Raw genomic sequence first — 16,766 nt, forward strand, 5'->3', positions numbered from 1 at the left:
TATAAACATTGTAAGAAAAGTACAATGAACATTGCTATACTCTTTCCCTAGACAACAGTTTTTTGGTTCAATGTTATTTTATTTTTAAATTTTACCTTAAACTTTTCTCCAATTTTGTTTTGAAAAAGTTCAAACCTTTATAAACATTGTAAGAAAAGTACAATGAACATTGATATACTCTTTAACTAGACAACAGTTTTTTGGTTCAATTTTATACATATAATATATAAATATATATAAATATTTTATATTTGGTTTGCATTTTGCCATAACACACACACACACACACACACACACACACACACACACACACACACTTTTTTTCCTGAAACATTTGAGAATTGCAGACATGACACTTCATCCCTAAATACCTAAAATTCTATCTTTTAAGAACAAAAGCATTCTCATATTAACGAGATAAAAGTATTAAACTTGAGAAATTTAACACTGATATATTACTATTACCTAACATTAGTCCACAAATTTCCTTAACTGTCCCAGTAATACTCTATAAAGTTTCTCTATATTAAAAAAAAAATCAAGGATCATGCATGTCACACATTTAGTCATGTCTCTTTAGTCTCCATCAATCTAGAAGAGTTCCCAGCCTCCTTTTTACGTCTTTTATGACATTAATGTTCTTGAAATATCTAAGAGTTTCGTATCATGTTTTGTATAATGTCCCTCAATTTGGATTTGATTGATTTTTTTCTCCAAATAAGCTTAAACCTTACTGGCAGATATATTACATATTTATGGAGGTGCCATACTCTTTTCAGTACACCGTATCAAGAGCCACATGATATCAATTTGGCTTACTATTGGGGATGCTAAATTTGCTTATTTGGTTTAAGTGAGTGCCCAGAAGATTTCTCTACTATACCGACACCTTTCACCTTTGTAATTAATGACTTCTGGAGTAAAACTTTGAGATTGTGTGAATATCCTTTTTTCCATAACACACACACACACACACACACACACACACTTTTTGTGGCAAAACTCAAAGTTTTGCCATCTATGGATCATTGTTGCCTGATGATGCAGTGACTAGTAAATGCTGATTTAAAAAAATTCTCTCTGTATTTTTTAGTTGGCATTCTGTAAAGAAGAGCTTTCTTTTCTCCCTACCCTACCTCTGCCATTTTGAAATTTACTTTTGTTTTGTTAGTATTCATATGCATTTATGGATTCCTTAATAAGCATTATTTTAAAGTACACATTATTATGTATTTTTGAAATCCCTTATTTCTTAAATCTTAAAAGAAGCTAACACCAAATCTTGATCTAAAAATTGGCAGAAGAGGCGCCTGGGTGGCTCAGTCAGTTAAACAGCCAACTCTTGATTCTGGCTCAGGTCACGATGTCAGGGTTCTGGGATCAAGTCCCGCAATGAGCTCTGTGCTCATCGGGGAGTCTGCTTGGGAGTCTATCTCTGCCCCCACCCCACCGTTCACACATTCTCTCTCTCTTTCTCAAATAAATAAATAACCTTTTTAAAAAAAAGATAAAAATTGGCAGAAGGGGGTGATTAAATCAAAGAACTTCAGTTTTGATTCATCTGCCATTCACCTCATTAAAAGTGAGAACATGTGCCTTCTCTCTTATAACAATTACAATAAACCTATTAAGGCAAGATTTCTTTGATGAGCTGCTCTTAGAATCTGCCCCCAAAGTATCTGTGGACCAGCTGTCTCCATGATGCCCCTTCCCTGAGGTGACATGTATTTGCTGCCAGAAGACCTAAGGGTTTGGGTCATAACACTGCTCTCCTCAAGGCCATTTTCAGCTCGCAGCCGCCACACAGAGCTTCCCCATCCCTCCTCTCTGCTCTCTCTTCCCCATCCCAGCAATCAAAAGACACCAAGAAAATGCAGATTTTCATCCATAAAAAAGGGTAGAAACTCTGCTCCTGCAGAATCCTCTTCAGTGACTTACCTCTAACATAAATTTTATCTAAAAATAACACTTTCTTCACTAACATTTAAAACATCAAAAAGCTGCTATCGAAGCAATGAAAAGAGAAGTGACAAATTTAATTCTGTCATGATTTGTTCCTGAGGGTTCCTAAAGGGATCTTTAACATATCGCCAAACTGCTTTTGGTAGCCAGGCTCCAACAGGGCCTCCCAATGCTCGTGTTCTTGAGCAGTGAATTCCCACAGTGAATCAAGGTTTGGCCCTTGTGCTCAACAGAATGTGATGGTAGTGACAGTGTGTGGCTTGTGAAGCTAGGTCATAAAACGCATTTTGTCATAAATGCATAAAATACTCAGGCCACTTGGAATGGTTCTTCTGGGAGCTGCCAGAAGCCATATTCAAATGGCCCCATGGAGAGAGGTTCACAGAGAAAGGAAATGAGAGCCCTGGGCAACTGCCAGCACTAATTTGCCAGCAGCAAGCAAGCCACATTGGAAAGGGTCCTCCAGCCCCCGTCAGGCCTTCAGATGACTCCCTGACCACAACCTCAGGAGAGAGCCTGAACCAAAACCACCCAGCTAAGGTGCTCACAAATTCCTTACCTCCAGACCCCTGAGAGATCTAACAGATGATTATTGCTGTTTTAAGCCACTTGGTCTTGGGGTAATTTGTTATGTGTCACAGTAACTGATAAGCACTTGGAGCAATGAAATCAAGCTCAGAGGGGGCTGTCAAATTCAGTCTGTCATGATTCATTCCTGAAGGTTCTTAAATCAATGTTTAGAATGTGTTTGGGAGGCAGTGACAGGACTTTCCTGAACCTGTGATATGCAGTTTCTACGATAATTAAAGAGATGTTCCTGAGTTCTTCTTACAAATAAAGAATTTTTTTAAGAAAAATTAAAAGTATTTATTTTAAAGTTGAAAACATGCCACCGTTAACTATGTAAGCTAACTAAATGTTCAAACAAAAAACAGGCCCACAGAAGTTTAAAGAAAAGGGGAGTTATTTTTGCATCCTGTGCTGTGCAAAGGAATAGGAGTAAAAAAATATGCTTTTACTGGTTATGTAAGGAAGAGAAGGAGAAATGAAAAGGGGGGAAAGACCCATAGGAAAGAGTTTTAAAAGCAGAGAACAAAATACTAAGAGAAAAACCGAAGACCGACAAGGTTCCGGACAGGTGCCAAGAAGGAGAGGCAGAAGAGGAGAGACGAGCATGAAGAGAGAGAGAGCATTAATAAAGCGGGGAGCTTGATGGAGATGACAAGGATGGAGGATTTAACACAAAACTTCACACCAAGAGGCTCAGACCTGCCCTCTGGAAAAAACAGATATGCATTCAAAGAGTGAAAGAAAGGCACAAAGACATGAGATTAAATCTCTTCTACCAAGGCCCTGTAGGATATTGCTCAAAAAAGGATTTCCTAGGTTAAAATGGCTCTATCTCATTTTTGTCCTTTCCTTAAGGACTGGGTTGCAAGTTGGGATTGGGGGGGGGGGTGTCCCTGCTTTTAATTCAGAGTTTGCCAAGGATAATGAAAACAGTTCTGGGGGGAAATACTGCCAGAGAGGCCTTTACTCTGTTTCAGCAAAAGCAAAGAAGACACATCAAAGAATTACAGACAGGATTTAGGGCTAATCCATCTAAGTTCAATGTAGAGTGTTTTAATGGCCAATTGCAGGTATAGAGTCACTTATAATAAAGATAATTTTTTAAAAACAGACTTTAATTATTTATTTGACACAGAAAGAGACAGAGACAGTGATACAGGGAATACAAGCAGAGGAAGTGGGAGAGGGAGAAGCAGGCTTCCTGCTGAGCAGAGAGCCTGACTTGGGGCTCGATCCCAGGACCCTGGGATCATGACCTGAGCTGAAGGCAGTCGCGTAACAACTGAGCCACCCAGGCATCCCTGATCATTTTGAATATTTAGAAGCTGACCAGAAAAACAATTTATATGCTATGCACCATTCACATACAAAAAGCTGTGCAAGATACTCACATCTCTAATAAAATGCTCGAGTGTAGCATAAGCAATGGCGATTCCATCATGGGTGCTCGTCCCTCTTCCCAATTCATCCAAGATAACCAAGGACTGGGATGTTGCTTGTCTTATTATTTCTGCAGTGTCAGTCAGCTCTTCCATAAAGGTACTCTGTCCTTTATATATGTTATCTGCCGCTCCCATCCTACAAATAAGATGAAGACACCTTGATTTTTCCTCTGAATTTTATTATTAGGAAGCCAAGTATTACTTTATGAAAAATAAAGGATCCCTGAGGGTCTATATACTGTGTGCCAATAACAGCTGAAATCGTATTAAAAAAAGAAAACATGTGTTGGATATGAAGGAGTGCCTAACGTCAAAGTGCACCCTGTAGAAACATTGTGGATAGAGCCTGAGGTACAGGACAGAGCTCCCAAAAAGTAGGGAAACCTCTGACCCTACCTTCTGGGCAATCATCCCAAGCCAAAGTTTTGGTATTCCAAGGGAAAATAATGCTTTTCTGTGTTGTTGTGTTTAAAAATCCACGAGTCTAAAAATTACAGAATTAAAGGGTTTTTTCCCTAGTATTTCCTTAACAAGATTCCACAGTGTATTACAAATTACAGTACCACCTTGAAATAAAATTTATTTATATAAGCTAAAACTTTTTATTAGGATGAAAGATGTTTAGTAATCTCAGACACCTACAACAGGTTCCTAAAGTGGACTTCATGGAACACAGTTCTTAGAGATGTCAAGAAATGGGTGCAAAAGATGTAAGGGTTTCTTTCCTGTAAGATTTCCACCATCCTTTAATATTATACTGCACACTTTGGTGAGTGCTGTGAAGTGTCTAAACCTGGTGATTCACAGACCTGTACCCCTGGGGATAAAAATATATGTTTATAAAAAATAAAAAACTAAAAAAAATATTATACTGCACATTGTGTATTTTCTAGAGAAGAATCTACTATACAGCATTTCTCTAACTCATTTCACTGTGGACCCCTAAAACTCCCAGAGCACCTCATGGCAATAATGGTCTACAGAACATATTTGGGGAAATGTCTATTTAGTGTAAAAGGATTCTGGGAGGAAAAAAAAGTGTATGTGGGGGAGAATCATTAAGCAATACTCACTCAAGGTCATGCAGTTAATAGCAAAACTCAAAATTCAGGTTTTCGACCCGCTAACCAGCTTTGTGAGTTCTGGTTAACTATTTTCTTAGCAAAATACCTTCATCAATGTAGTTTTTCTCCAGTAGTTCACATGTGACCTAAAGCAGCATAATGTACCTTTTCTTTCTAGAGAATGTCATGGTGAAATCCAGCCTTAACCATCTCTGGGCTGGAGCCTTGTACTGGGCAGGGAAGATGGAGTACATTGTTTTTCCCACAGATTGGCAGACCCTTAGGAGAACTACTCCAGGAATAAGTGTCATTTAGAAACTGTATGTAACTCCATCTAGGATAACTCTACCATAGATGGGGTTATACGGAAATATATATATAGGGTGCCTGGGTGGCTCAGTTGGTTAAGCAACTGCCTTCAGCTCAGGTCATGATCCCGGAGTCCTGGGATCAAGTCCCGCATTGGCCTCTCAGCTCCATGGGGAGTCTGCTTCTTCCTCTGACCTTCTCCCCTCTCATGCTCTCTCTCAAATAAATAAATAAAATCTTAAAAAAAAAAAAGAAATATACGTATATATTTATATAACATATATGATATATATATATTTATCCATTTTAAAATGGATAAAATTAAAGCACTATATATGGATAAAATTAAAGCACTATAGTGCTTTAATTTTATCCATTTTAAAATCAGTAACAATAAAACAGAACTTTTGAAATGTTGCTAACTTACAAGCATTCTGGTTACTTTCTTAAAGTTCAAACACTGTTATTTATATCAATTTTCAATTTCACAAAAGTTAAACTTTTCTATCTCTGAAACCACTCAACTCTCCATAATTGTAATGTTCAACCCCATTTAACACAGTTGCTTTTTCTCCCTATATGTTGCCAGCTGACAAAAAGAATGAACCTTTGGCTGATAACAAAGTGCTCTGATAAGGCCAACATGGGGGGTGGGGGGGAAGGCCTTTGATTCTCAAGAATTAGAGTAACAAGCAAGCACTAAGATTTTCATACAATATTTTAAGTATTATACTTAAGTGTTTTCTAGAAAGAGTAGGGTAACAGAAGAGTCTGGCTAGAAGTTTCATGAACTGTAGGATGCTCTTGGGAAGTTATTTTTAGGCAGATACATACACACATAAAACATTTAGTATGTGACAAGGGAGAGATTTTTAATGAGGAAGGGAGGAAAGGATGAACGATCAATCTACAAAGAAACATGCCAGCTAGGTGGTTATTTTGAAAACAAAACAAAACAGATGTGCCCCTACTCAAACCATATTACAAAATAAATTTATATAAAAGAAGAAACCATAAACATACCAAGAGGTATAAATGAAATTTAATCTCTGGATAGGTAGATAGGTGGCTTTATAAACTTAGCACCAAAACATGTATACAGCAAAAAACACATAGGAAAAAGTTAAAGGCAAACCACAAACGGACACAAATATTTGTAACATGTATAAAAAAGGGTTAATATTCCTAAAACAAATACTCACATAAAGCAAAACAAAATGGTGAACATTTCAACAGAGGCAGGCAAAGGACAGGAAGAGTCAATTCACACACACAAAAACTCATGAAAATATTCACATATTATGCAAGTTCAAACAGGAATAAAATGCTGTTTTATATACATCAATTAGCAAAGAGTTGAAAAGGAATGATGATATCTACCACTATCGAGAGTATAGAGAAAAGGGTATTCTTATGTGAGACTGAGACTTGTTACAATCTCCCAAAACGCAATTTAGTGATGTCTGTCAGAAGTCTTTCACAACCCATAAATTTCACTCCAGGAATTAACACTATGGAAATTATTGCAGAGGTATGAAAAATGCATGTACAAATATATTCCTTAGTGTTATCCAGTGAAAACCTGGAAAAATCAAATGCCTAAAGAAAAAAAAAGAGAAGTAATAGTAGGATGGAAAACTCTGCAGCCAGTAGAAGTGGCATGTTTGAACTTAGGACATCGGAAAATGGTCACAACATATCTTATGTGAAAACACGAGGTCACCAGAAAGTGTCTAGAGTTAGTGGAGGGATCTGTGAGGGCAAGAGGCCTGTGAGGGAGCACAGGCCGGTGCTAAGAACATCTTTAGCAGTGTTCCATACAGACACAAGGACAGCACCCAAAATTAAAGAAAAATCAAGGAGAATTGAGGAAAACTGACAGGAGGATAGAGAAGGACTGACAACAACCAACAAAACAACTACCACAGAGGAAACGAATAAAAATATAATTCACTAAATAGAGTTAAAACAAACAAAACCTCTATTTGGTGTCCTCAGAGAGATTAAGAACACTGCAGCCTTAAAATAAAACAGGCTACCAAAAAAAGGAACAGCTGGAGAACAAAACATCTTGTAAATTAAAAATATGATGACTGAAAAAATTCACTGTATAGGCGGGATTAAAATTAGATACTGTGGAGGACCACGGTTTTAATCTGAAAGATAAATTCAAAGAATTCTCTGAGACCAGTAAACAGATCAAGAAATGAAAAATATACACAAATAATTTTAACATAAGTCAGTTTCTGAGAGTTTAAATCCCACCCAACAGGAAGTACAGAAGCCAGACACAAGAAAAGTAGTAATATCATAGAAGAAATAAGACACGCATCTTCAAATGGAAAGTTTCCACCAAATGCCAAATAAGATTAATAATAAGACAAGACTTATACCTAGAAACACACCGGTAAAATCTTAGAAATGACAGAAATTTTAAGAAAGATCCTAAACACTTCAGAGAGAGAAAAAAAAAATTCCTAAGGATGAGAATAAGGTGCCACCAAACTTCTTATCTATAATGAATGCCAAACTAGAAGATAAGGGAGCAATTCTTTTACATTTAGAATCTGGGAGTTTATATCCATTTAACCTTGCAAAACAGATATGAAGACAAAATAAAGCTTATCTTAGACTTTCAAGAACTCTGAGTTCTCATGAATAAACTGCTCAAAGAGAGATAGAGACCAAAAAGGGAAAAGAGCATTTGAGAGGAAAACACGAGATATAGGGAATAGGAGAAGTGCAAAAAGCTAGACAGAAATGAGAATTTTAGAGTGGGGTGCTTAGGAGGGGCCCCTCTGACAGTCAAATACCTTAAGGATTACATACTTTTTAAGCTGTCAAGCGAATGTGACTGTAACATATACGCAAATCCGAATAACATAAATGCTCATTATTGGCTCCTTCCATTTGTAAACTAGCCTGTAAAAAAGAACGAGGTAATTGCAGCAGGACAGATGTTGAGAGCTTTTGGAAAGGTATAAGTAAGAACAGTTTTAAAAATGAGAAGACTCATATAATGATAAATGATTTCTTTGTATTTGTAGACAGAAGTTCAACAGCTAGTGTTTAAAGCAAATAAATCTAAAATTAGAGTGAGGACTATTTAATAGACATTGTAAGGTTAACTACCAGCGGAACAAAGGTGGGATCCTTGAGAGCAACTGCTTTGAGTGCAGTGGTCTAGGGTTCAGTGCCAGAGGTGCTGGGAGTTTGAGGGGGGGAGCCTTTTAGTTTTCAGTTGTATGCTCCCTGTACCATTTGAGCTCCCTTCTATTGTGACCAGGCATTGCTCCTGTAATCATTGTTTTTAATAAAAATGTCATTTTTATTAAAAACTGCCTGTGCAGAAAAAAATATAGAAGGTTATCAACGTGGTTAGAGTTATTGTCTCAGGGTGGGAGAATTCCTGGTCATGTGGTGACCCCTTCTCTTCCTCCAAGCCCCTAGCAAAACATCTGGTACAAAGATGGAGAATGATAAAAGATATTAAATAATGCCTTCATTCCCAGTTCCAGGGATTAAGCAGGAAATACTGGCCTAACATGGCTGCTAACAAGATTCTATGCTTTTTAAGTGCTCCTTTCATTACTATCATTGAGGCGCCTTTAGAAATTAGTTCAAAATAAAATATAGAGTCAATAATTATAGATAAATGTATACAGGTAAGTCAGTAATTTAAATTTACATTTAAAGAAGCAAATCACATTTTATACAATAGAGATGTTCAAAAAGGCTGAATTTCAGTCAGCCTAATAAGTGAATTCTTATTTTAGGCCTTAGGCCTTGAAATTGAACTTTCTATACATCTATCATTTGGCATTAAAAAATCAGCTGTCACATTGAAAAAGGAAGTTCTGGCCTAGAAGATGGAGTGAAAACTTTTTAAAAAGTCATGCAATTTATAAATTATGTAATGTAGCCAAATATGGTAGAAAAGGTAACTTGAGGGAAGAGACCGGTGCTCTAGTCCTGGCTTGGCCACTAAGTACCGTATCATCTTAGCCAAGTTAGGTTACCTTCCTGTGTGGTCCTAAGCTTCGTCATCTGTGAAATGGGGAGACTGGAACAGCTAAACTCTATGGGCCCATCCTCTTCCCAAAGTCCCATGATTTTCAAGAATGTGTTCATTTATGCTCATACTAGTACAGCAAAAAGTCCATTAGATTAAATTTTCAAATCCTGAACATCAATATCAACTTATATAACTTGGGCAAATCCTTTAATTGAAACTTAACTTTTCAATTAGTTATTCTTCACAGTGGCTGAAGCCCAAATGTGATAATGCACGTGAGAAAGAATGAGCATTTTACTGTGTTCTGGGCATCCACCTGAGTGTTATACCTGCATTATTTCACTGATTCCTGACACACAGGAGATAGACCTTATCCTCATTTACAGAAGAGAAAACAGGTTTAGTGACCAAAAACCCAGTCATTCATGGAGTCAGGATTTGAACCCAGGTCCATCTGATTCCCGAATGTACACTCCGATCTCCTTACTGTACTTGCTGTCAAAGGCTGGATGTGTGGCAGACACACAATAAAGTGACCCCAATGAACTGCACATTCTGGTATTCACCCCTTGTACGATTCCACCTCCCCTGAGTGTAGGTGGGACCTGTGACTTGCTTTCAATTAATGGAATAGAGCCAAAGTGATGGGATTTTACTCCCTAGATCATATGATGTTATATGAAACTACATCTTGCTAGACCCACACTAGAGAGTTTCTCTAATGCTTTGAAGAAGCATGCTGCCACACTGTGAGAGGGCCATGGGAAAAGGATCTGTGAGTGGTCTCCAGGAGCTGAAAGCAGTCCCTAGCCAAAAGCCAACCAGAGGACTCAGTCCTATCATCTCAAGGTGATGGATTCTGCCAGCAACTTGAATGACCTTGTAAGTGGATCCATCCCCAGTTCAGCCTCCAGATGAGAACTCTGCACAGGACCCACCGAAACTACAGAAACCACAGAAACTCTGAAATAATATGCTGTTTCTTTTAGCTGCTGAGTTTGTGACAGTTTGTTACACAACACAGAAAACTAATTCAGTACCTTTACTCTGTAAGTATAAAAAATGAGAATTTGGTGTTCTCTTTGGATTCTTCTTGGTCTCTTAATCTACAGTATCCAGTCCTTAGTACTCTCCTTTCAATCCCACTGATGTTTCATTAGTTTATATTCATTGATCTGAGTTATTCCGATAACCTTTTCTATCTTCAATTTCTCTAACAGCTATTCTATTTTTCACCTTACCACCAGACTCCTATTTTAAAATCAACTGAGTCATGTTGGAAATAAGTATAATAAGTCAGCCACAAAAGGACAAATACTGACTCCACTTATGTGAGGTCTCTAAAATAAACAAACTTGGGGTGTGGGGGTGGCTCAGTTGGTTAAGCGGCTACCTTCGGTTCAGGTCATGATCCCAGGGTCCTGGGATCAAGTCCCACATTGGGCTCCCTGCTCAGCAGGGAGTCTGCTTTTCCCTGACTCTCCCCCTTCTCGAGCTCTCTCTCTCAAATAAATTTTTAAAAAATCTTAAAAAAAACAAAAATAAAACAAACGAACTCATAGAAACAGAGAAGTAGAATGTGTTTGCCAAGGGCTGGGGTGGGGGTGAGGAAAGAATGGGAGTTGCTAATCCACAGGCATATAGTTCTGATTTTCCAACATGAGTAGGTGCTAGAGATCTGCAGCACAACATTGTTCCTACACTCAACAAAAATGCATCGTACACTTAAAAACCTGCTAAGAGGGCAGATCTCATGTTAACTGGTCTTATCACAATCAAAGAATTTTGGGGGGATCTATGATAAAAGAAAAATAAGAGGGTGTCTCAAACTGGACAACAGCTTTTTCTGCAATGTTAGCGAAAAGTTGATGTTGCATGAATGCATTTAAAAGTTTACATGTACATTTTTCTAATCTTAATACTAATTACTGAGTTTAATCACTGACAACTGCAGCATACAGAGACAGACTGAACCCTATCTAAGTGGTAGCAGGACATAAAGGTTGAGTGAGTAGACAAGTTCCAGAGCACTGTGCTTCAGCTTCCCCATCTGTAAGCAGTGACAACAGTATTGCCTGCTTTTCTACTTCTTACGAAGGTTATGAGAAATAAATAAGTTAATTTCTTAATTTTTTATAAAACAAAACAAACATACAATGGTTTCTTAATGCCTGGAAAATAGAACCCTAAATTCCTAGCATGGTTTATAAGGCCTTCTGAGTCTCTGCCCTTAAACCTCTCTCCATTCTCTTCTCCTTCTACCCAACCCATGAGTCAAGAGCGAACAACGTGAGTGTCCAAACTTAAAGTTAACAAAGGACTGACTGATCATTTGTGGCAAGAGTTGCAAGGGATGAAAGGTTTTAAATTTATGTTCTCCTTTGTACTTCGGTATAAATTATAGTTATCCTTGTCTACTGTTGCTGAGTTTATTCTAAAATTATAACGTACAAATCTAAGGAACATAAGAGAAACTTAAGTTTTTACTGAATATAAAAATTAATGTTTAATATTTTCATGGAAAGCTTATTGAAATAACATGGTACCTGGTAATTAAAAAGTAGCATGCAATCTCAACAGTATTCACCTGCATTTTCCATTCAGTTTAAAGACACTGCATTGAAAAGAATAAGTCCAATTTTCACTTTTCACAATAACCTATTTAATGTAAAAGTGCTTTTCTATGACAAATTTTTAGTGGTAAAGTCAAATTCATACTGATGAAGAATAATTTTTAAAAATGCTATTTACTTTCTGCTTCTCCAAACTATCCTTGCTAACGTCTTCAAGGCCTTCCTGACAAGACGAACAGATCACCCATTCTCCATCCCGACCTTGTTAGATTTTGTCACTGATGGTGACCAGTTGTTCTCTAATGATCTTAGCATCAAAGCCTAGATAGACTCTCAGTCATCTCAGACCCCACGGTGAGCATGGAAGTCCCATGTGGGCTTGATCTAGGGACCATGAGATCATGACTTGAGCCGAAATCAGGAGTCAGACGCTTACCTGACTGAGCCACAACATGCTTCATGGTATTATTGGGTTTCTGCCCATAAGGACAGCAGACCAGATTTGAGGGCATCTTAGATGTACTTTTATTATGCAATGTTCCTAACTACCATTAGGCCACTGATTTTCAGTATCTTTTTTTTTTTTTTTAAAGATTTTATTTATTTATTTATTTGTGAGAGAGAGAGTGAGAGCGAGCACAGGCAGACAGAGTGGAAGGCAGAGTCAGAGGGAGAAGCAGGCTCCCTACGGAGTAAGGAGCCCGATATGGGACTCGATCCCAGGACGCCGGGATCATGACCCGAGCCGAAGGCAGCTGCTCAACCAACTGAGCCACCCAGGCGTCCCTGATTTTCAGTATCTTTTTAGCTGTTAAATCCCTTGCTCAAATGAAATTTCACAGAGAAACTCACTACAGATTAAAGGCATGCTGATTTGGTCCCGACATAGTCCTGTAAGGCCCCTTCTCTCATCCGGAAGGAGCTCTGGGGGGCTCTCAAGACCCTGTACAACAGTTTGAAAGCCATTGCCTCAGCAGGCAACACATTTTCTATTACAATTATATTTTTTCCACAGCACATGATGAGAAAGGAACAGTGGTGCCCGGCAGACACTGAAGACAGACCAGCTTGCTAACCAGTCACTGAGGAGACTAGGGAAGCGTGAGCTTCTGACTGTGGGAAATGTTTACAGATAAAATATTTTCTGCTAACTACCCTTAAGGAATATAGTTTATTTTTCCAATAAATTTCAGCAGTATAGTTAATTTGATGGACACAGAATTTTATAACTAAACACATTTTCCTTTTCGCCTTGGTTACTAAAAACTGAATGACACCTTATAATAACAAACAGCAAATCTCACTTTATTTTTCTTAACTCACTATCTTATGTTTCTCTCCTTACGTTCTCTTTATTCCATGGTCTTTAGATACCATTCTACTTTCCTATTATCTTGCTAACTTGTACATATCCCAGAAAAGCACCAAAAAAAGTTTTTGAAGACATTATAAATTAATATATTTTTTATAACATTTTATTACTTCAACAAGCACTTTACAAGACATAATACTGGACAATGATTCTTAAGTTTTTCAAAATGTTAAAATACGTTAGAAATTTAAGGCCTTCTAGAACACATGTCATTATTATTCTGTCTGTATTTATAGTCAAAAGTAGTAAAAAAATGCATTCTTTAGGTTTCGTCTTAGAGTTAGTTTGCTCTGAGTACACAGGTTACAGTTATGTGATTAAGAAAAAAAAATCAGTCTGATATTTTTAGGAGTGGCGGTTGACTAATCTTTCTAATCCCCTACTCCCTCCTCGCCTATAACCCTTAAATAGGTCAACAAAGCTTAATAAAGCACTAATGGAGAAAAGAAATTGATAGTTTCTAAAACCAGTTTCTAAAATAAAGAACAGCTACATGAAAATTTAAAAAAGAGTTTGTTTTTTTGAGATCTTGGTATTTTGAGGTAACATTCTGGATGTTTTTCAATTGTAGCTAACAGGGTGGGCCTCTGTCCCCTCAAATCACAATTTCCAGGTCTTACACAAGGAAAATGCTAGCATGAGGGAGAAGTGCTGTAATTAACAAAGAAAAAGTTTTTCTTATTGAACGATCAATACTGGAGCTCAAATATAAAAATCACTGAATAGAGGCAATAATTATATTATATTTGGATTTAGGGACATATTTACCAAAAATTGTGGTAAAAAATATATAAATAAAGTTTACTACTTACCATTTTTCAGGTACACAATTCAGTGGTATTAATAAGCACATTCAAATGTTGTGCAACCATCACCACCATCCATTACTAGATTTTTTTCATCATCCCAAAAAAGAAATTCTGTACTCATTATAAAAACAAACTTGCTATTCTCTCCTTCCCGCCAGCCCATGGTAAACTCTATTCTATTTTCTGTCCTTATGAATTTGCCTATTCTAGCTTCCTCATGTAAGTGGAATGCCTTATTTGTCCTTTAAGTGCTCTGTTATAGGAGGAGGACTTTTGTGTTGGCTTATTTTGCCTTCTTCTTGAAATTAAAGATGTTTTCCTATTTACTTTACTTTGCTACAAAGTTAACAGAATTCTGTAGAGTATACATGTCAAAGCTTCTTATTTTTTGAGTATTATATAAATGTACACAAGGAAAATAATCTCCTAAATAAATAAATCTCTAACTTTGGAGACGGATGGTATAAGAAAGAAAAATTTAAAAATTACAGTCCAAGAAAAGAAAAAGCCATAAAAGGATACCAATTACTACAAGATGTGTAGATACTGGATAGTACTTAAAAGGCATTAAAAAAAATATCTGTGTTGCACTTGATTAAAACATAAACATTAACCCAGAAATGGAATGCAGTCACCAATGATTTACCACTACATTGTATGAGGTTCAAAAAGAGCCCAAAAAGGCAAATACCTAAATAACAATTTCCAGGTGGTAGAATTGAAGGTGATTTAAATTTCCTCCTTTTTTTTGAGCTTTTCTATTTTTAAATCTTGCACAGTGAACAAGCATTCCAGTGTAATTAGAAAACATGTTATTTTTAAAAATCACAAATGATACATTTAAGAACACTTTATTGTATCATTACTTTAAGACAAAGGAAAAAGAAAGTAATTACCAGGTTAAAGAAGCAGCTTTCTTCTAGCCATATCGAAAACACTTGATTAGCAGCAATAAAATTATTACAAAAGACAAGAAAAGTTTTTCTTTCATATAATTGTTTCTACTAACAGTTGCAATCACATCACACTACAGTATTTAAAATTAATTTATAAAAGTTGTAACACTGAACTGCATATATATATAACCAAGCAAAAAATACTGTTAGCAATCTTTCAATTTCAATGGAAACGTTGCTGAGAATCAAGACAATAATCCAGAAAAATGCCAAACTTGTGTTCGCTCTCATGAATCCATGTTCCCTGGAAACATCTACAAACATAGGCAGGCCACTTATGAAGGACAGGGGCATTTTCCTATCAAAGGGAACCCAGGATATGCTGACTGGGCAAACTATTCTCTAACATATCTACTAGTCCGCTCTGTGGGAAAGTCCCAAGAATTTCAAAGGATAATAATGAAGAGAGCAAATGTTCTTTTCCAACCTTAACTGCATATGTTAAACCCACAGATAATGAAGGCCATCAAAAGAAAGACAAGATCAATCACTCATCAGGAATAAGATTAATCAGATTAATTAATTACTCAGATTCATTAATAGAGGGGAACCTGACACAACCAGAGGGATGCATCCTTATAATTACACACACATTATGAGCTGAGGCAGACAAAATCACAATCTCTCTGATTTTGTTGTTCTCTTTGCAAAATTTTGGGAGTGGAAATTGAACAATGGCTCCTAAATCTGAATATGTTTCAGGCTCACTTGCAGAGGTTCTTAAATACAGAGTCTAAGAGTCTCCTTCATCACACCAATTACAACACTATATCCAAGGGATCTGTGTTTAAGGGAACTGCCTGGGCTCTGCATTTCAAACCAAACCAACTCCTCAGGTGACTGAAGTATTAAATTCACACAACCACTTCTTATCAAAAGATGAAGTGAGGCATCTCCTGTTTGGCAAACACAGCTGTGGGAACTAAATAAACAACAGAGATATTAATAGGCAACACTTCTGATGCCAACAGAATTCATAACAGCCTACTCATTTTGTAAAGTATCACTTATCATGCGGTTTTTAGTGCTGGTATTTACTACCAACTGGAAAACATACACTGATTCAAGATGTTCTCTTTCTGCCCAAGGAGGATATATACATACATATATAAAATATATGAATATATATTAGAATATATACACATACAAGTATATATATAAATATATATCATATATATTTAATAGACTACAAATACTCCACAGTAGGTGGAGTATATACAACTCAATCAGTATTTGCTGAATTAAACCAGACTGGGCAAACAAATCAGTAATCATCCACACGGTCAAAAGCAAATATTCAAAATAAGTTAAGCATCTGAATGCCTATTATGCTCCAATTCTCTCTTAAAATAAGCACACTGTTGCCATTTTGAGTACACAGTTCCTGAAGTGAGGAGCTGAAACAGACTTTACTTGGGTAACATGGCAAGAAAATTATTAACCAAGGGCCATTTAATGTAAATACCACTTTCTACCAACATTTAATTGACATAAATTATGCTGACAGAAGCCAATTGTTTTGCTTTTTTCAAGCCACATTTAATTCACTGCTTTTCTAAAACTTAATTAGCAAGTCTAAAAAGGTAAATGAGGTTTAAGTTTGCATTTATCAGGTTAATAAACAAGAGACCTTATATTCTGGTGATGCACTCAAACATGTTAATGATCCTTGGAAATATGTGTCTAGAAATATT

The 16,766-nt window shown here is 36.7% G+C and overlaps 1 protein-coding gene across 1 annotated transcript in view; it reads right to left on the minus strand.

The window, feature by feature from the left end:
- MSH3 (mutS homolog 3) overlaps positions 1 to 16,766 on the minus strand; it is a gene marked incomplete at its 5' end in the record, with an annotated part of 182,047 nt that overhangs the window by 10,819 nt on the left and 154,462 nt on the right. Inside the window, 1 exon segment of the mRNA XM_082724737.1 lies at positions 3,924 to 4,110. Coding sequence (XP_082580863.1) covers positions 3,924 to 4,110 — 187 coding nt within the window.

Source organism: Mustela nivalis (genome assembly GCF_964662115.1).
Source record: "Mustela nivalis genome assembly, chromosome: 3".
NCBI classification, from domain to species: Eukaryota; Metazoa; Chordata; class Mammalia; order Carnivora; family Mustelidae; genus Mustela; species Mustela nivalis.